This window comes from Gymnodraco acuticeps, unplaced genomic scaffold, assembly GCF_902827175.1.
Source record: "Gymnodraco acuticeps unplaced genomic scaffold, fGymAcu1.1, whole genome shotgun sequence".
Classification (NCBI taxonomy): Eukaryota; Metazoa; Chordata; class Actinopteri; order Perciformes; family Bathydraconidae; genus Gymnodraco; species Gymnodraco acuticeps.
The window spans coordinates 4656966-4678735 of record NW_022990313.1 but is presented as its reverse complement, the minus strand read 5'-3'; the positions used below and the strand labels follow the sequence as shown (position 1 = coordinate 4678735).

General features: G+C 41.6%; 1 protein-coding gene across 4 annotated transcripts in view; it reads right to left on the bottom strand.

Annotated features, from left to right (window-relative positions):
• Window positions 1-5252: 5252 nt before the first annotated feature.
• Window positions 5253-21770, bottom strand: part of LOC117550422 (F-BAR and double SH3 domains protein 1-like) — a 30294-nt gene continuing 13776 nt past the window's right edge. For 2 of the 4 annotated variants that reach the window (XM_034222852.1, XM_034222853.1), the window contains exons 16-21: window positions 12473-12617; window positions 12279-12379; window positions 6088-6198; window positions 5850-5988; window positions 5675-5730; window positions 5253-5577 (exon numbers count right to left, since the gene is read on the bottom strand). In XM_034222852.1, the coding sequence (XP_034078743.1) occupies window positions 5524-5577; window positions 5675-5730; window positions 5850-5988; window positions 6088-6198; window positions 12279-12379; window positions 12473-12617 (606 nt within the window). In that variant the 3' untranslated portion in view covers window positions 5253-5523. Of the gene's footprint in view, window positions 5578-5674; window positions 5731-5849; window positions 5989-6087; window positions 6199-12278; window positions 12380-12472; window positions 12618-21770 lie in introns of those variants that run through there. The other 2 variants (XM_034222854.1, XR_004569643.1) reach the window with 2 other exon arrangements.

Here is a 21770-nt window from a genome sequence, read left to right as displayed (position 1 = left end):
TGCCTGACAGATACTGTAGCGGTTTTGAGATTTAAAATCACAATTTCAGTCAGATCAACTACAGAGCATTGATACAGAGTACACACACTGAAACAGAGAAGTCTCAAAACAGAATGTTACTCACACAATTCTAGAAGTCTCCAGTAGCTTTCCTGTCAAAATCGAGTTGCACACATGTTTGTTTCCACTGTTTTATTGTGTGCCTGTCGCGATAAGCAATTAGTTGACTTATCGTACGATAAATAAAAATGAACTCGATAAATTGCCATTTACATGAGGATGTGACTAGCAGTTTGAAAGGATGTACTTGAATTATTATTACATATTATCATTATGTCAGTGGTCTAAAATGGTCATTCAACGGTGCCGACAATATTATCTTTTATTGCAATAATTTCCGGGAAAATGTATTCTTTCACACACAGTGACGTCACGAGCTACCCACAATGCAACGCGCGCCATATATATATATAAATACGCCATTTTCCTGGAGGTGCTAATATCCTGGAGGTGCTAATATAAACAGCTAGCTAACGTAGCCAGGCAGAGCGCAGTAGGTTTTTTTTCTGAATTAACGACCGAAGAAATCGCTGCATGTCTTCGGATTACATCTCTGGACTTGAGGGGTGTGCTCTAGGTCGTTACCAGCGTAAACTAGAGCTGTGTGGGTTGTCGGATTGATTGCCCTTACAGACTGCCTGCAGATGTATGGAAAAACGACTCTCGAAAGTGGCCTTCGGTCGATTTTGGCAGCATCTACGTCTATCTTCTGGAAACACCCCACTTGTCACAATAATATTATCATGCCATTGCATATATGTGGTATTTTAGAGTTAACTATATTGATTAAGGCAATAGACTATGATATTCTGCTTGCACCTCGTGTGAAATGGCGGATACCGGAAGTAAGGTGTCGCCCTCGGCCCAAAACCCGTATGTGTGTGTGAAAGAATCCAACAAAATTAATTATCGTGAGATGCCTATACATGAAACACACACACAAACACATTTACAGACTTACTCCAAACTGCCAAATATATTAATTAACACACTCTCACTCTCATACTCTTTGACTCTATTTTGACCTAGTAGAACAATAAGCAGCAAACTTTTACTTTTTATCATTTCTACTGGATCTTAGATCTGCGCATGCGCAATACGGGTCGGAGTATTTGTGTTGGGTAATCTATGGTAGGGCTAACCCATACAGTGCATGGTGGGGCTCAAGTCAGTATTTGCAATGTAATTACATACACGCTCCCCTTGACAGTGAAACGCCACGCGTGAGGTTTAGATTATTTCCTCAATCCAAATTGAACTGTATGAAATAAAAAGGCACATTTGTCTTGTAGTAAATAAAAAGGGCGACCTGGAGCCAATCCTGCAATTTCCCCACAAGTGAAAGAGTTGACATGCTGAAACCCCAACCCCTGCAGGGGGGTCTGGGGAGATTCTCCCCCAGGAGATTTTTTGAAATACTAACATAAAATACACATTCTGGTACTCTCTTGAGAAGAAAAATAAATACATCTATTACTACACGACATATTTAAAAAAATGAATGCCATTTTAATTTTGTGTTACTTTGTTCTGAAAGCTGAACCTGCTGCTCCTCACAAAGAGAAGAGGCTGTGTGAATGACTTTACATTGTGGATAAGGGTGGATAGCCCCCATTGTTCTGTGTGTCAAAATGAAAGACAGCCCACACACCTATCAATCATCAAACCGTGGGGTCTTATTTCATTACGTATTGTTGTAGCAAAAGTATTCTCCGTCGGGACTTCCTGCAACACAACGCCGTTATCTTGATTCTGATTGGCCAGAAGACATTATCAAAGATGTTCTATTGAGAAGACGATCACTACGTGACAAAAGTTTTCAAAACCGTTTCTAGTCTTCGGTATTCTTGTTTTGGCGTGAGAATAGTTTGGGCAGCGTGAGAGCGTGAGATTGAGAGTGAAAGCGTGTGTCACACGCCAGATGCGTGAGAGTTGGCAACCCTGTATTATAGTTAACCGGACATCCTGTTGATGTGAAATCCGAAAACATTTAAAAAAATAAAATAATACTTTATTCCGAGTGTGCTTGCTTTTCTCTTTGAAGCTCATCACATAACGGCATTGTAATACACGGATCGGCTGCATTAAATATTACATATCTGCCGTAGTTCTCTATTTATAGAGCCCTGATGAGAAGACTTCTGGGCAAACAGGAAGAACTGCCGCCTAAATTGAATATGTGACGTGGATCATAAATATATCAGCAATCAAACAAAATCTTCAATTTCTCTTCACACAATACGTCTCCTTGCAGTATCAATACTAATTCGGCTGACTTTTATATTTGATCCAATCGGTATATTGGTATATGTACACCATAACGGTGCACAGCTGATAGAAAGGGACACCTGGTGGTTAAAGCACGTTATTGAAATGTATTATTTTTATTATTAGATATTAATAGGAGACACAGACAGACAAACTAATAAGGCTTTATTTAAACATTAAAAAATACTTTAGGTTAAGGTCTTATTTTGAATGAGAAAAAAGCTTTGGGGTTATACATATTAAGCCTGACAAAGTACTAATATATTGCTTTCCTGCAATGTTAACTACTGTATGTTTAAGCACTTATTTTAACTGATATTATACATATTATGTATTATACTCTTATAAGATGTATGTAGATAGTATAAGAAATGTGCAGAATTTAATGGTGGAGGTATACACACATATTGATAGATGTCTTGTAAGTTGTAATGCACTGTTGAGGAACCTGCGACCCAGGTTTTTCATCTCCGGCTTTGTCAGGTATTGAACAATCAAAAAATAAAGAACACAGAATTATTAAATATAAAACACAGAATTTGTGTGATTATACTAAATGATTTACAAATAAACACCACTGCATATTTACAACTGTTACACATGCTGATGTAACGCAAATGTTCCAACTTGGGATCAATAAAGTATAACTCATCTCTTTCGACTCCACTTCGAGCGATACAATTACTAACAAAGCACTTATATACTAATACAGGACTGGCTTATCTAAAGCCAGTTGAGTAGCACTTGAAATGTTTTTGCTCTATGAAGCCTGATGTACTTATATGATTCTGTTTTCTTCAAGTTTGTATCTTGTTGGTCGAATGCACTTATTGTAATTCGCTTTGGATAAAAGCGTCAGCTAAATGCAATGTAATGTAATATAAGATGATCGATGGCTACTGCCATATTTTCCTCTGAACCTTGACATAAGACCAGCTGTTAAATAAAGCTCTTCTGACCTTAGCTGTCATGTGGGTATATATTAATGCTGCTCATTATGGGCACAAGCAATTTTCACCCATTTATTAATTATATGTTTTAAATTTGAGTGTTTCCTATCCCCTAAACCTCCAGGGATGTAAATGGTAAATGGACTGTACTTATATAGCGCTTTACCCAGTCTTTAAGACCCCTCAAAGCGCTTTACATACTACATGTCATTCACCCATTCACACCCATTCATACAGAGCAGTGTATCTTACTCTAGGACCTAACATTCACACACCGTTGGCCATGCCATCGGGAGCAACTCAGGGTTAAGTATCTTGCCCAAGGATACATCGACATGTTGACTACATGGGCTGGGATCGAACCCACAACCTTCTGGTTGAAAGACGACCGCACTCCCTTGCAGCCACAGTCGCCCAGTACAGGATGTACACAGTTTAATACTGGCAACTTCTTATTATGGGACATACGAAAACGTCTTTTAAAACTACAACTCCCAGTAGAGATGTGCCATATAGAGAACATGTTGCCAGCATGTGTAGTTCTGGGGACGGGGTGGGGGAGGGGGGGACGGGGTGGACCCGTTCAAATCCAGTTTTGGACAGTCTGCCGTGGTTCCATCCCATTTCAAGTGCTGTTCGACGCTCGGCGTAACCCTCGGCGCACACTCAAACATCCAATCACAGAGCTTGAGGACTATCACGGGGTTTGTCAAGCGAAGCGGAGAGAATATTTACTTCCGGGTGTAAAATTCAAAGCAACTACTATGAGCTGCTCCGACCCTCGGTCCTGACGGACTCCAACTTGTGTTTATTAATCAAACAAATAAATAAACACAAGGATAATTATGTGTTATTGTTGAATAAATAACAGTGTGTGGTTTAGAAAAGAATACAAAATTAGAAGGAAAAAACGATGAAACAATACAGATTTCAGTATTCTGAGCCCCTACTCTCCCCATAACTGACGGCAACAAAAGTCCTACATTATTCAATTAAAATAAAGAAGTAAAAACAATAAGTGTGGCTTGATATTGAGTAAGAAAAAGGTTGATAAACGCTGTGAGAATGGATCTGTGGAGAGCATTTAGCTGCGAACCCAACTCCTCTATTACCAACGTTCAGGGAGGTCTATGAAGGTCTATGGGACGCCCTGCCCGTTGAAAACTGACTTCCAGGGGGTACCCTGTCCGTAATAGAGTGACGGGGAGGGGCCCTGACCGTCCGTCAATATGTGACGGGTTGGGAGTGAGAACGTGTTGGTTTGGATTCCCCTGCAGTCACATAATAACATATACTCTCATACACTACCCAGTGTTTTGGATTATAACTTGTTCTGTAAATCACTACTTGCAGAATGTAATGGAACATATTATTCTGCCATTTTCTGTAAAATAAATTAGGTATTATGGTGTAATATGTGTACCCAACATGTTTTCAGAACTATACTATCATTAGTGCACCATTGAGAAACATTGGCAACTTCTAATATTGTTGAATCATTTTTGAAAGTTTGAAATGGACTTTTTCACCTCGTTGCATAAGGCTTTGCTGCAGACCCCTGGACCTTTAGCATGTGCATTCATGTTGATATTCATTTATTTTGCTTCCCATCTACTAAATTGAAAAGAAAACGTAATTCTGCTGAAATGTTGGCGTTACATCACTGTCAAATTGGTTGTTGGGGAACATATTTGCAGTGGTAACATTTACTCAAGTACTGTACTTTATTATTCTACTCCTACACAAATCAAATATTTTACTTTTCAATGCAATACATTAACCTGACAACTTAAGGGACTATGAAAATGTAAATTCAAATGATCAAATTATTATCTACAAAATGATCATATACAAGATAATCAAATAATAATAAATATTGTTCATATAGATAAAGATAAACATTATAGATCCTTTGGTAAAATTCACAAGCAGTACATGTTGTTGTCCGACTGTAACATTAAAGTAATGAACACATTAATGCATAAATTAATTTAATACAAAATACAATTATTATGTATACTTTGATGTTAATACTCAGTTACATTTTTAAAGCAAGACTTCTAACAGCTTATTGTTGCTGCTCACATTGAGGTGACACGTCTTCCTGCTTTAAGTTCCTTACCACTGATAAATACTCACAAATACAAACAAACAAATGACAGTTTTTGTTAGATGCTACACTAAGGTCACAACTACAGATTTCTTCTGGTCCTCACACGTCCTGTATTCCTGTGAACACACAGTCTCAGAGCTGAGGAGAACGCTTGTGTGTTGGAGGAGGAGGAGGAGGCGCTCGACACTAGAACAGTAAATAGGGAAGAGAGGAAGAGTTGATTATCACCATTTCTACAATTACAATCAGCAAATATGGAGAACTCTTTTTTACAGGTGCATACTGGTCTTAGCCGGCCGCCGGAGAAGTCTGGAGAGCTGTGGCTGCTGCCTTCAGGCTCTGACGGATAAAAGACACTGACAATCATTACCATCCATTCATTTAGGGAAAACTGAAATCAGAATTGAAGCTGAGGAAAATACACAACTGTTCTCTAGCTGTTCCAATGTTTGACTCACCTGCTGTGTTGTCTGCAAAGACCTGCTGTGTGTCCTCCTCACAGCTAGGGGGGGTAGCACTAAGGGCTGAGCTACAGCCAGGGTTAGTGGGGCTCGGGCTGGAGGGGGAGAAGGGAGGCATGGTTGGGGTGAGGAGAGACTGGAGGAGAATAAAGAGGGAGACAGTCAGAAATGAAATATACACTGTCAGATGAGTTTCAGCTATTCTCCGCGACCACAGAGAACACAGTAGTCTCACCTCTTCCTCCTTATCCTCCTCCTCTCTTTCATCGTGGAGCAGCTCTACCACCAACGATGGGAAAACCCCGACCCGCCCGTTCAGCTCTCCCTCCCAGAAGCCATCGTCCACCAGTAAAATAGAACATTCACATTTGAAATAAGAGCAAGTCCAGCACTGCCTCATGCATCTATGTGTTGCTTCAACAAAAAAGTCTTAAATACTGTTCTAATACTTATCTAAAGTTCCACTCACCAGCTTTTTTCCCATACTTTAATTCACATATCATGGCCTTTATCACCAAATGTAATTTACTTGAGGAGAGCAAACTCCATTTGCTAGTGAAGACAGTGAAATGTGGAGAAAGCTCGGGAAAAAGCCAACGAAAACTCTGAGGGAATATTATCTCAGTCAACCAACCATGGAACACATCTTTCGGCCTTAATTGTTAGGGAATAATTTGCTTAGGTATTCAACCTTCGACACAGTTCATCATTTTCTCCTCTCACTGTCTCTTTTCTCATGGCATAGTTCTATGGCCTTGGGTATTGCTGTTATCTCTCTTAAGGAGGGGCAACTTGGCGCATTGTTGTTGCCAGTCTATGACAGAGCACAAGCCGCCATGAGGTAATTTACTGTTCAGGGACGAAGGTTCCCTGGCACACATTCTTTTCTATGGACGAGAGCTCTAGTTAGATTCAGGGTCCATAATGTTTAGTCTCGCTGAGGAAGAATGTTGATTATTACACTCTGAACTAGTTAAAACCTCGAGCTGCAGAAGAGTTCTTCAGAATTGGTTTGGCAACCGCTGTGTCAACTCGTGACACACCACCTGTCTCGTCAATTCTCCGGCCGTAACTCCAAATAAACCGTCAGTGTTTGCCATCAAAGCTCCAGCTCTCCTCGTGCCTCTCTGAGTCCTTTTTCCAATTGCTTCAGAAGTTTCCCCCACATTAATCATATTTTCTTTACAATATTTTTTTGTTTTAACATCGTTAACAGCAGGGTTATGGTTAGAGCAGTGTTTCTCAAACGTTTTCATACCAAGGAGGACCACTTAACCAATAAAAAAATACTCGCGGACCACCTAACTCCACAAATATCCAAAAACAATAGGCCTGCTTACCACTCCAACAGTAGATAACAAATTACAGCCTAATAATGACAGCTTAACCTTCTCTGTATCGCCTCGTTCACACATTAAATCAACAATACAAATACAACTACAGATCATATAAGCAATTCGTTCAAATGCGATTTGAAATGCTCACAGGTTTTACACCTCTTATGAAATGTAGACTACATTTATTACGGAGTTTATGTCCGAGCCGACAGACTCACAGATCGTTGGCAACTGAGAGATATGCAAAATACACCGCATGTAGTACGACACAAATCTCCGCTGTGGATTTTCAAAATAAAATACAGTAAAACTATGGTCGCAGGCCCAAGTTGTCTAAGCCCTTTTTTCACGTTAGGCTCGCCTGGGCTTTTTTTTGTAAAATTGCTATTAAAACATGAACCTTGGTGACCATTAGGCTGGCTACAAAACAAAAATAAAAAAAAAGTTTTGCAGCCCCAACAACAGCCTCTAATCATCAACAGACTTCATGCAATGCTTCATTGGATGCATATATTAGATACTACTTCCAGCATGGATAAATGTTCATAAAAGACATCCATTGTTTGTTTCATATGCTTCTTGAAATAAAAAAAAAACAAGTGGCAACATGTGTGACGAAGGTGTTGCGCTGGGCTATATCGTGCAATCAAAGGTGAAACTTAAACTCGCTCCTTTGGGGAGATATTCCCGCGAGAGTGCAGAAAACTTAAATGCATTTATTTATTTCAAATGTGAAATTTTAGCAATATACTCACGGACCACTAGGGGGCTCTCACGGACCACCAGTGGTCCGCGGACCACACTTTGAGAAGCACTGGGTTAGAGGGTTAGGGTTACGTATCGTCCACATGTTTCCATTGCGTGTTTCAACGGAGACACTTCCCATTCACTTTGAATGGGGTGACGTTACCCTTTGCCGAACTGCATTGTGGTTCCGTTGCTTCACTTTGCCTCCGTTGCTCGCGCTGAAAGTTGAGAAAAGTTCAACTTTTCAAGCGTCGACGGAAGTGCCAGCCAATCAAATCATATGCCAGTACAAGCGCTAGCCAATCGAACCGTGTGCTTGTGTGTCCGGGGCGGGAGATTAATGTGATTGGTTGTTGGTCGCGCGCCAGACACGCCCACTGGTATGAGGGGCCGTACAGGCCGTAATTCATACTGGTCCTCTCACGAACATACATTCACCTTTTACATACATATATTTTCACTCTTACACACATGCATTCACCTTTTACATACATACCAGTGCTTGAATTGGGCCGGTACTTCTGATTTGTACCCAGGGGCGGACTGGCCATCTGTAGAATCTGGAGAACCACAGAACAGCCGGTCGTCAAGGGCCGTTCTGTGGTTCTCCAGATTCTACAGATGGCCGGCCCTTTTAAAAAAAATAGTTTAACGTCATCATTTAAGTTGCGCTGACGGCCGACAGAGGGCGACAGCGGCCGCTAATGCAGTTGTGTGGTTCGTATCTGTCAATATCACACGAAGAAGAAAAAAGACCGGCCACACGACGAGAAGGGATTAAACGCCGCCCGCGGCAGACAGGGAGAATGAAAAAACATGGATACAAATCAAAGAAAACTAAAAGAAAAAGGTGGGGCCGAGAAGGCAAGAGAAAAAAAGGTGAAGTCACTCGCAGGTGAAGCATATCAATGTCGCAAATTGACAGACCTTTTTGGCAGCAGCGCTGCTACAAGCACTATCAGCAGCAGCTTAAAACAAGTGCAAGATGATGAAGAGAATGATGAGGGCGCGAGTTCAGATATACAGCCAGCCTCCTGCGTTCATGATGAGGGACAGAGTTGAGCTGGTGGAAGAACCAGCTCAACTGGCACATACAAGTGCAGGGCAAGAGCAAGAGGTGGGTGAGAATTATCCCTTGAACTCAGTGGCGTTTTCTCCTGGAGGCCAAGGGAAGCCAGGCTTCCCCTGAATTTTGGATTGTAGTTATAATTTTAATAAATAAATAAAAACACTTAGTTTAGTTTCGGTAATTATTCTGCCGGCCCATCTCTCCCCCATTCTCTGAGTATTTTACAAAGAGTGAAACAGCGCCCCTCTAGATGTTATGGTGAAACAGTAGATTGCACTCTCTGTTGCGAGAGGAGGCTAGCCGAAATTGGCTTCCATTGGTGAAAAAAAATTGAGGGATTGAACAATCAGATGAGGCTCACGTCATGCCTCACAATCCAACCAAATCGCATCAACTTCAGTTCGTACTGTCATCACCGCCCTTAAAAAGTAGCAAGCAACTGAAGCAAGTGCAATTGTGGAGGGTAGAGATTTGGAGTATTTCATCAAAAATAATTGTACTAAACTTCCACTACAGCAGCAACTAAAAATGAAATCTGATGACAGGCCAATGCCCAAACTGGAGTTGTGTACAGAGAGGAACAAAGGAGCGAATCGGACGTAAAACTTTAAATAATAAACAGCGGATTTCTAACATTTGACATTTGATGTGGCCGGACTGGGTCAGTTTCCAGGGCTGAATTTTAGTCCCAGTCCGCCCCTGTTTGTACCCATGCCGGTACTCAGTAAAATGCCGGTACTCTCAGCCGCCGGCCACCGGCGGCACATCATGACGCTTGACAACAAATATGCCCAGGCCAGATGACTGGCCATCGGGAGGACCGGGAGGTTTCCCGATGGCCTGGCCTGTTAAGTGGCCTGCTGACCTGAGGAAATTTTTTTTTTATGTATGTATTGTGAACGCAACGCTGCGCAAATGTGGGTCTGACTCTGCCTCACAGAGGGTGACTGGCTGTCTACATGATGTGGCCTGCCGACATGGCCACTTTCATACAGATCATACACTAATGCCCTCGATTGGTCTCTGTGTGTGTGTCATTCAAGCTCAGGAGGGTGTGTATATGTGGCGCGAGCGAGCGAGAGAGAAAGCGCGCGCACCAGTTACGTGTATTATTGTTGTTAGCATCTGATGATAGCTAGCTGCGCTAACGGATATAATAAGCTGTCAACAAGGTGGAGGAGAGTCCTCTCCTGTCACACTCATGGATGTATAATAAGAACTGGATACAGCGTGGAAGGCGGGGCCTCATTCATTCCTATGAGAGTTGCTCATTGGCGCATGGATGACAAAATGGCCCTACTTTTGAGAGAGTGAAACGTCACAGATTGCCCAGAATGCCTGAGAAGTACCCGTATGTGCGCTCATAGAGCATGCGCAACTTTAACCACGCCCCCCAAAAGGCTCGTTCACATCTTCACATCAAGCACGTCAATTTGCGTACACGTAACAGCACCGCGCGTTCTGGATTGTTATGATGGATTTGATATGAACGAATAACGAGGCGGCCGCGGCAGTTAGCAGCTAGCGGCTAGCCAGTGTAGCGTCCGAGCCATTAGTGTATTAATGTACTTTTATATTACGCTGATGTAACACGATCTAGTGTTGGTTTTGTTGCCAGCTTCACTGTTGAGCTTTATGTTGTGCCCAGCATTCTCCTGTGCTCTGAAATCAAAATGTGGATAAGCATAAAACAACACTAAAATAAACACTACAATACAACTTGTTATTTGACACACACAAGGTTGTTCATTTGTGTGTATAAATATACAACACGGGCTATTTACACATTTATATAAATATATATATATATATATATATATATATATACATATACAAGTATAATTAATACAACTGTTAATTTGATTAGAGCTTTGACACATATATCTTTATTTATATATGTATAAGTATGAAGACTTCCTCGGGCGATATCATATGGTATAGCTAATTAATCTGGGTCAAAACGTGTTGTGCCCACATGCAAAGGTTGTAAACTCTGGCTTATCTCTGCGTGGTATTATAGTAATAGCAAACAGCAACGTTCAACTCTTTTAATGGTATATTGCAAGTGCAATAAGAAGCTACAGGGACGTTAATCTACGTCGGTAATATTAACTTTATTTAATACAAGATTTACATCATACAGCCCATGTAGTATAATATTTTACAAATGATGAATTACAGCAAACATGTGCAATATATCCATTCTTACAGCTCCGTGGGCTGGCAATAAGGCGATATGGGTCCGTTCTTATTGTGCATCCATGGGTAAAGGTAAAACCATAGTAGTAGTACCACGAATGTTTTTAATAAGGGCTATACAAACGTTCATACTGGGTAGTTTATTTAGTTTAAAAAAAATTATCCAACGATTTACAGACCACTCTTTCCCCATGTAAGTCAATGGGAAAAAGTGTTTCCGGGCCTGGCAACCAAACGGAAGTGTAGTACCACCACGAATATTTTCATCTGAGTCCGGCGCACTTCCTGGGGGCTTGGTCAGACTGAGAGACTGATAACTTCAGCTCAGGTGAGGTAAAGGACTCTGAGTGTTTAGATAGTTAACTTAGTCTAAGTTCTCTGTGGGTCTCAAACGGTTCGGTCACCATTTATGTAAACACATATTTCCATTTGAAGGGGGAGTGATTAGTAAAATATGCATGAATAAAGAAAAAAAAAAATGTTAACTAGATGAAAAAAGGTAAGATAAACTTTAAAAACTTGTTGAGAGCTAAAACTAGTCTTTGCTGCTATTAAAGTTGCTTGATGTTGCCAGAGGATCTGACACGATCTTTGGCATATTTGTGATGTGATTGCACATTCATTAGCATAAAGATAAGTAGTTGCATTGGTTGCAACGAGGGAGAGATCAAAGCTATATAAATGGTAGAAAGAGACATCTTAAGCCAAACAATCACAAACTCCTCACACACATTGCATATTTCAAGTACGAATATGTTTTTTAAAGTAGGGAGGAAGCTCAAATAAACGTTTCACATTTTTACAAAATCAGTTATACAGTGTGCCTAAAAGAACATCAGCTGTCTCGAGCGCAAGCATCAACATAACCTTAGGAACTCCTGCAGTCTGAAGTATTTATATATCTTGTGAAAAATACGTGATGTGTATTCAGTTGAGTTACAGAATGGTGTGGAACAGGGACGAGCCCAGAAGTGAAGACATTTTCTGAACACAATGGATTGTGGGGTTTTGAAGGCAAAAGAGGACTGCTTTTCTCTGAGGCCTTGGCCCCTCGCTGGTACATAATGCGCTCACCTCTGCGTGTCGACAGCGGATCAGGTGAATCAGCGCTCCCTCCTGGAAGGACAGCTCCTCTGCACTCTGGGCCTGGTAGGAGTACAGAGCTCTGGCTACACCTAACACGGGATTCAAGTCAAACTGGATGAAAAACACACAAGCACATGACATTTTAAAAATCACTTGTTGTGGGGTTATCAATGTTGTCACACCTCTGCTCCCTGCCTTCTCTTTGGTCCCGCTGGATAAGGTGGAGCTGAAAGAACCCTCGAGATGAGAGGCGCCTTCTGCTGGTAGACAGAGGAACTGCACATAGCGCTCAGGAACATACCCCACCTGACCACACGAGTTACACACCTGGACACATGAACAGGTGTTACAGAGATACAGATGAGATTACACACTGGAAAACATGCACTCTTCAAAGTAGAAGCTCTTGAAAGCTGATAAGTATGGGATAATGTGCAGCGAGGGCTGCCTGATCAGCCTGAAGGCTGTTCTTTTCTCCATAATGACCAAGTCGCAGCACATTATCCCACTTTTTACATGGCCAGATACTAAACAAACTAACGACTCAACTCCCAATATTAATTGAAATTATTGTATTGACTTAAAAGTGATCGTTTTCCTTCCGCTAAGAAAATAAATCTCCGTTCCACGGTGCACCAATGGCTGGAACTGCAACAACAATAACTTTACGGCAGCACTGTCCAACTCTGTTCACAGTTTCTGATCCACTAACAAGTCCTTGAACACTGCAGAGCCCATACATTACATGTCATTTGTTTGACGCTTTTATCCAAAGCGACTTACATACATTCAGTGCTGTGGACACTCCTCACAGGAGCAATTTGGGGTGAAGTGTCCTGCCCAGGGACACAACGACATGCTGACTGCAGTGGGACTCGAACTTGCTACCCCCTGATTCAAAGTCCAGCCCACTATCCACTGAGCCACAGCCGAGCGCACATACTGTTTTCCTGTTAGTGTTTACTTCCTGTCTGCCTTCTTCTGGTGATTTATCTGACGTCCAGCACTCCCCCTTTTAACCTCTTTTACTTTCTCTCCCTTGATCCTCCTTAGCAACGGTCATTATAGTCCTTAACAGCGGTCTGTACTACTGTATAACAATGTGTCACGTGTTTTGAATTGACCAATCAGAATCTAGTATTCAACTAAGCCGTGTAAAAATGTCTGATAATGTCCTGATATGACAACAAACAGCAAAGCAGCTGTTACATATTCCATATGTCTGAGGAATCCTCCTGGGCTAACTGGCCTGCTGAGGCCTGTCCTGGTCAGAGACAAGGAGAGTCAACAGCGGGAGAGGCAAGTGCATTTACAGGTCGCCTGCATCTCTGATGTGAAGAATTATATGCCTGAGGTGGTAAGACCCTGAATGGAGCGATAGCGGTCACCAGGTAATATGCTAGTCTGGGTTGTAACAGTAACGTCCTAAAATCTTGTCTTTCATTGCATTGCAACACTGAGTCATCAACAAGGCATAAGCTTTGTTGTAAGACAAAATACACTGTATTAAAGTTGAAAAAAAACACTCTGCTGTCCTAACCTTCTCTGCCCACACCTCCAGGGCTAACAGCCTAGAAAATCCTCCCTTTTTTTGCCGACCGAGCTAGAGACAGGAAAGTCTGCTCTTACTCTGCGGGGATAGTGATGATGATGAAGGCAGTTTGTGGTGCCTATAGTGTTGTTATTTATCAATCAAGTCATTTGGGCAAGCCCTTATCAAGCAGATTTCCAAACCCCCCTTCCTACAGTGTAGCCCTCACCCTGCCCTCCTATGATGAGAGGAGCAGGGTGGTGGGTCCTCCCTCCCCTTCAAAGCCTGATAGGGATGTGTGTGTACAAAACGCTGGCCTGTCCTTTACCCCCGCTCCTCAACGCCCACCAAAATCACCGCAGAGACGCGCCCATCTCCCCCGTCTTCATCACCAGCGCCTACGTCAACCCACCTCCCCCCCCTGGTCAACCACCTCCCCTCCCTTCAAGAAAGCATCTGCAGTCTCCGAAGCCTGATAAGGATGTGTGTGTACAAAACACAACAAATTCTTACTGATATGTGATGGGTCCAGGCTCAAGGGCGTATGGCACTCTCAACTCTTTCCAGGACATGTCGGGGCCCTGCCTGCCAGTAGCTTTGCCGATATCTGTGTTGATAGGTAATAGATTAAGAGCGGTGAATCATCTTAGAAACAGGAAGCGCTCAAACGTTTATTTGAGTTTATCTAATTTAGCAGTGATTCCATGTCAGCCACAGCTTGTTACAAAAAACATGACTGATCCAATCAACCCCTCCCAACTGTAGTTTTATGAGTCAGGAAAGAATGCATAAGAAAGGGGGTGGAGTTGCTATTCTGTTCAATGATTCCCTTCAATGCAGGAAGACATCGTATGGAAACTTTGATTCTTTTGAATATGTGGCCCTTCAGCTGAAATGCTCCTCTCAAGCTCTGTTCCTAAATATCTATAGACCACCCAAATACTGTGCAAGCTTTTTGATGACTTTACTGAACTGCTGTCTATAGTGTGTATTGACTTTGACCGTCTAGTCATTGTTGGTGATTTTAACATCCATGTTGACAACCCCCAGGACAGAGGGGCTAAAGAACTGTTTGTGTTCTTGATAGCTATGGACTGACTCAGCATGTGACGGAGCCCACGCACAATAAGGGGCACACTCTGGACTTAATTATCTCAAAGGGTCTGAATATCTCTAAGGTTGTGGTGACTGATGTTGCACTCTCTGACCATTCCTGTGTTTTCTTTGAGAGCTCTATTTCTGTTCACAAAATGTTCAAAAAGAGGTAACCACAAAGCGATATTTAACTGAAAATACTAGGGAAATGTTTACTCAGAATTTTCTTCCATACTTGCCCCTGCTAACATCTCAGTAAATGAGCTAGTAGATCAATTTAATTCAAAAATTAAAAATGTTATAGATGCCATTGCTCCAACTAAGGTAAAGGAAGTGTCTGGCAAGAAAATATCTCCATGGAGAAAGGCCATGAGCGTGAAAACAGAAAAAAGAGAATGTCGAAAAGCTGAAAGCAGGTGGCGAAAAACAAAATCTCCAGGTTCACTTTGAAATCTATAAAGAGAGACTTGGCCTTTATAATTTGGAATTGAAAAACGCACGACAATCGTTCTTCTCTGACATCATTACCAAAAACAAAAAACAACGCACGTGCCTTGTTTGCTACCGTCGACAGACTAACTAATCCCCCAGTGTCAGTAGCCTCTGAATTTCTATCCACCAGGGCGTGCACTGATTTTGCCTCCTTTTTCACTGAGAAAATTCAGAAAATCAGACAAGCAGTCAGTGCTTCTGCATCAGGAACAGCAAATGTGTTGTCCCTATCTCCACTTAACATCAATTCAGATATCATGACACAATTCCATCAGATTAATGATAAAAACCTAGAGGACATTATATCAACTTCTGAAATCCTCCTCTTGCTGCATTGATATTATTCCAACAGGATTTTTCAAAGATGTTTTGCCTTGCATGGCCTCAGATCTACTTCATATAGTAAACAAATCTCTTCACTCAGGTATTTTTCCACAGGCCCTGAAAACTGCAGTCATTAAACCGCTCTTAAAAAAGAATAATCTGGATGCTTCAGTAATGAACAACTACAGGCCCATATCAAACCTGCCATTTCTAGGTAAAATCATTGAAAAAGTTGTTTTTCAACAGTTGAGTAATTTCTTGCATTTAAATAACTGTTTCGATGTGTTCCAGTCAGGCTTTCGTCCAAACCACAGCACTGAGACTGCTCTTGTAAAGGTCTTTAATGACATCCACTTAAACACAGACAGTGGCAGAACTTCAGTGTTAGTATTATTAGATCTCAGTGCTGCGTTTGACACTGTTGACCACAGCATATTACTAGACCGACTGGAAAACTGGGTGGGACTTTCGGAAACAGTTCTAAATTGGTTTGAATCCTACTTAAAGGACAGAAACATCTTTGTTTCTATAGGTAAATACACATCTGAGTTGACAAATATGACATGTGGGGTTCCTCAAGGCTCCATCTTGGGGCCTCTTCTCTTTAACATCTACATGCTACCACTGGCTCAGATAATGAAGAACAACAAAATAAGTTACCATAGCTATGCAGATGACACACACATTTACATAACCATTTCACCAGGAGACTATGCTCCAATTCATACACTGAGTAAGTGCATTGAACAAATCAATGACTGGATGTGTCAGAACTTTCTCCAATTAAACAAAGATAAAACTGAGGTAATGGTTTTTGGAGCCAAGTCAGAACGTATACAAGTTAGCGCTGAGCTTCAGTGTGCAATGTTCAAAACACAGATAAGCCATAAATCTAGGTGTAGTCATGGACTCTGACCTGAGTTTCAACAGTCACATTAAAACAGTTACTAAATCAGCCTACTATCACCTAAAGAATATATCTAGGATTAAAAGACTAATGTCACAGCAGGATTTGGAAAAACTTGTCCGTGCTTTTATCTTCAGTAGACTGGACTACTGTAATGGTGTCTTCACAGGTCTCACTAAAAAATCTATTAGAAAGCTGCAGCTGATTCAGAACGCTGCTGCTCGAGTCCTCACTAACACTAAGAAAGTGGATCACATCACTCCAGTTCTGAAGTCTTTACACTGGCTTCCTGTGTGTCAAAGAATAGATTTCAAAATACTGCTGCTGGTTTCTAAAGCACTGAATGGTTTAGGCCCAAAATACATTTCTGACCTCCTGCTAAATGATGAACCATCCAGATCTCTCAGGTCTTCAGGGACTGGTCAGCTTTCTGTCCCCAGAATCAGAACTAAACATGGTAAAGCAGCGTTCAGTTAGTATGCTCCAAATATCTGGAACAAACTCCCAGAAACCTACAGGTCCGGTTATATTATGTCTCTAGGTTATAAATAGTTTTAGACTGAACAAAGCTGTTTGTGTCACACTGGGATCAAAGATGATTGACATGACTTTATTAAATCAAGTTTTAAAACATGACTATTTTATTTCAACAGGACCCAAAAACACAAGGGGTATAACATGGTAAATACATACTGTGATTGAACACAAAAACACTATCTATTATTGATCTTTATAGCAAATTCAAAACATTATAAATGATACAAAACACCACCTTTTAGTATTAGACAGAAAATAGGTGACGAGACATATTTCTATTTTTTTAGATTAGGCCACTGTGGTGGCATATATACATATAGCTTGTATTCCATTTGTTTTGTATATTTATAGTTTATAAACAAACTGGTTACCCTTTTTTTTTTAATTAGCATACAGAACATTATGAAAACAAACTTGACTAATGGTCGGCTCATAACCTCAGAACACAGAAGAGGAAAAACTGCATCGATTCTCGTTTCATTTTGAAGGAACTGCAGAAAGTGTGTAGAAGACTTAAATGATTACAAAGGTCACAATCACATTAATAAAACTGTACTTAGGTTTTAGTTTCACTTTTACAAAACAGAGTTCCACATGTACTTTCTAGCATGTATGTCCATCTCCTCACTAGCCCTATGCTGCTGCTCCCTTGCCAGCTCTGTGTCTCCTTTACTCTTCTTCTTCTTCAAATAAGAAGAGATGTCTGTTGACTTTCTCTTCATTTTCTGCAAATTGACATTACACACAGCAGTGATTAATAGTAGCCTACGCATTACACCAGCCCAGCATACCGACATCAGCTAGCGTTAGCTTAGCAAGCTAAACTAACGCTAACTAGGATAGCTGGGTGATTCTCACGAAACCACCTTTGGTCATGTCTGTGAGGAATTGACAGACAAAATTACAAAAATAATCAAAATAATCAATTCTATATCAAACTGCATTGTGTATTGTATGTGGTACTATTGCTATTTTTGTAGCTGAGGTAGTAATTCATATTTTTTTCACTATTTTTCCATGTAGAAATTCATTACCGTAATGCGTCCGGAGTTTATTTTTTTACATTTAACCCCAAAATATCACAATAAATCCGCACAATTTAATACATACATAAATACAAAAAATTGTTGAAATGGTACATTGTTACTGGTAATATAATTATTTTGGGTCTAAGATTTATGAATTAAAATATTTTTGGATTAATATGTGTGTCTGGAGCATGTGAAGTTCATTACCGATGCACTGCCTATTTGGCCCCATTACAATTCCTGTTTGTTTAAATTAGTTTTTTGTTTACCCATGATGCATTGCATGGAAGAGAAGATGCAAGATGGCTACAAGGTAAGATGTCCTTTCAAGGTCAAGCTATAGATATGTTAAAGATTCCATTTACTGACACCCCAGTGTACACTACTAACTGTCATTACCGTAATGGGGTATTATATAATGTTTTTTTTAAAGTTATTGATTCCAAAATCAATAGAAAAGTTGCTTTTATAGAGCCAGAATGATAGTGCAAATATTTATTTTGTAGCATCATGGCTATGCTAACTATTATGCTAGCTAGTGTTATGGTCATTCATTACCGTAATGCTCTGCATTCATTACCATGTCATATAGGAGGCTGTTACGGTAATGAACAAAATTGTTGCGGTAATGAAAGAAATGTGTGCAGCTATGTATGGTGAGCTTTAACTATAAAGAAATAATTTATATATATTATTTGAATCTAATTTATTTAATGAATACTGAATCCCTCTTGAAATTAAGTTCAGAAAAGGTGGAAAGGAAAAGGGCAGCTTCCAAGGTGAGGGTGGTGAAGCACAGAGAGAAAGTGTACAGCAACCCAGAGCTGCTGGAAGAGTACAGAAGGAAAGAAAGAGAGGTTAGAATAGGACATCTTCACATTGTGTGTGAGAGAGAGAGTGAGTGAGAAAGAGGGAGAGACTGAGAAAGAGAGAGACAGAGAAAGAGAGAGACTGAGAAAGAGAGAGAGAGAAAGAGACTGAGCCAGTGTTTCCGCCAGGGGGCCGTCTTGCCATCATTGGATGCCCTTTTTCAGCTCGGAACGCCCTCAACTCGAGCCGAGGCGGCCCAAAAAAAAAAAAGTATCCGAGAGAAGATCGACAATTTTTATCGTTTAAATCAGGGGTTCCCAAAGTGTGAGGCGCGCCTACCCTGGGGGGCGCCAGAGAGCTTCAACGGAGGCACAGCCGCCAGAAAAAAATAAAGAGAAACAGTGAAATCTAGCTAGTTAACTTCAGCTAACTTTATGCGAGCGGCAAAATATGGATAGATTTTTTGTGAAGTTACCTAAAGTGAGAGAGGAGACAGCGTCTGTCAGAAAACGAAGGAAGTATGACAATGATTATTTGAAGCTAGGATGTTCATGGACCGGTCCTGATGACACTCCACTGCCACAGTGTGTTATCTGCAACGAGGTGCTAGCTAATGACAGTATGAGACCATGTAAACTCCGGCGTCATATTGAGACGAAACACCCATGTTTGGTGACCAAGCCACAGGAGTTTTTTGACCGGAAGCTCAAGGAATTGCAGTCACAGAAAAATGTCATTGACACATTTAGCACTGTGAATACAAAGGCAACCGAAGCATCATACCGAGTGGCGTTACGGATAGCTAAGGCAGGTAAACCTCACAACATTGGTGAAACGTTACTCCTCCCTGCTGCTAAAGACATCTCCGTCTCAACTATTTCTCTCCGAGTGCAACGTATGAGGAAGCTGCCATCCTTAACCTCAACATGTTTAAAACATAAAGATAAAGAGGTTTAAAAAAGCTATTGTTTAATGTTTTAAGGAGGTGACGCTCAACCAATCAAAAAATAGGAAGGTAGCGAAAACAGAGCATTTTATGACATTTTCTCACCTTACATTTTCTCTTTGAAATGCAATTGAATACCCCTGCATTATAGCAACAACAACAATAATAATAATAGCAATAATAATTGGGAGGGGGGGCGCGGCTGTGACTATGTTCTCTGAGGGGAGGCTCACCTTCCCACACTTTGGGAACCCCTGGTTTAAATGACAAAAAGGAAAATGACATCCCTCTGTTGGAGGGGCAAAGGAGGCTGGTGGGATTTTTTCACCGCCAGCAAAGCCGGTTCCTGTGACGGAAAAAAGTGTACTGCCAGCGAGCCTTGCCGTTGGCTCTCAGCCCGAGTCTGAGTTGCCGCCATCCTAGTCTCCGCCAGCATCCCCCGCCCGTGCAGGTGCCCCGGGGCCGGATGTTGTTGTCATCTAGCCTCCCACCCCATCCAGAGCCTACGCCATCTGACAATGTCACTTCTACACCCGTAAGCCACGAAGAGAAACCGGTCAGCCACAACAAAAGGAAGTTTGTCGGAACCTGGAAAATGAAGTTCCCGTGGTTGTGCTATAATAAACAAAGTCATAAAATGTATTGCACACTATGTGTAAGGGAAAAAAAGCACAACGTGTTCACCGCGGGGACGTCCAACTTCAGGGTGAAGACTATAGAGATGCACATAAAGGGGGTGGATCACAAAGCAGTGCTAGATGCACAGCATTTACGGAGAAACAACAGTTCAAGTTGCCGTTAATCGAATGGTCTGTGCCAGATCAAAGGTGGTAATTGCGGCCAAGAGGAACGTGTATTACCTGGCAAAATAACTGTTGCTGACACACAAAAACAAAAGCTTGACTGAACTGTGCATTCTGCAGGGATGTGAAACCTTGGCAGAACTGCGAGTTTCAGAGAACACCCTCACAACGACATAGTGCAGGACATGCAGTGCGCCATAAACAATGTGCTGAAGGAGGATTTCATTGTAAAGTTAAATAACTCAACATTCAAGGGGCTCATGACTGACGAGTCCACGGACATTTCGGTGGATTAGCTTCTTTGCACATATGTTAACCTAATAAATGACGGTGACTTAGAAACCCACTACTTGTGCAACACAAAGATACTGCATGCGACGCTGCTACCGTAACGCAAACCATTAAGGAGCAGTTCCAAAATTACAACATCGATCTGAACGACATAACTGGCGTCCGTACAGATGGGGCAGCGGTTATGACTGGAAGAGAAAATGGGTTCGGGGCGCGTTTTAAAAAGGGAAAACCCAGCCATCGGTGGCACACACTGCGCTGCACATAAGCTAAACTTCTGTGCCCAGCAGGCTGCTGTGGCGATACCATCCCTCCAGCGCTACCAGAGGACGGTGGGCAGTATCTATGGATACTTCTCCAACAGCAGCTCTCGGCAAGCACGGCTTAAAGAAATGCATGTCATCCTGGACACTGATGGCGTTCAGCCTGCTGTAACCTCAACGATCAATGCGCTGTGAGCCATGCAGATTGGAGATGAAGGCGGCCTAAAATTCCAAGAATTCTTGGCCAACATTGCGGAGAAAAACGGCGGGATGTATTTTAAGGGAGAAAAGACAAAGGCTACCAGGGCGATGCGGCAGGCCGTGGATGGTGTAAGGCAGCGCTTCCTCGACACCCTCATCCAGAATATTGAAGATCGTTTCCCCGACATCGGCCTCTTTTCCGCTTTTCGCATATTTGACCCATGGTGTCTGCCACGGGACAACACTGAACCT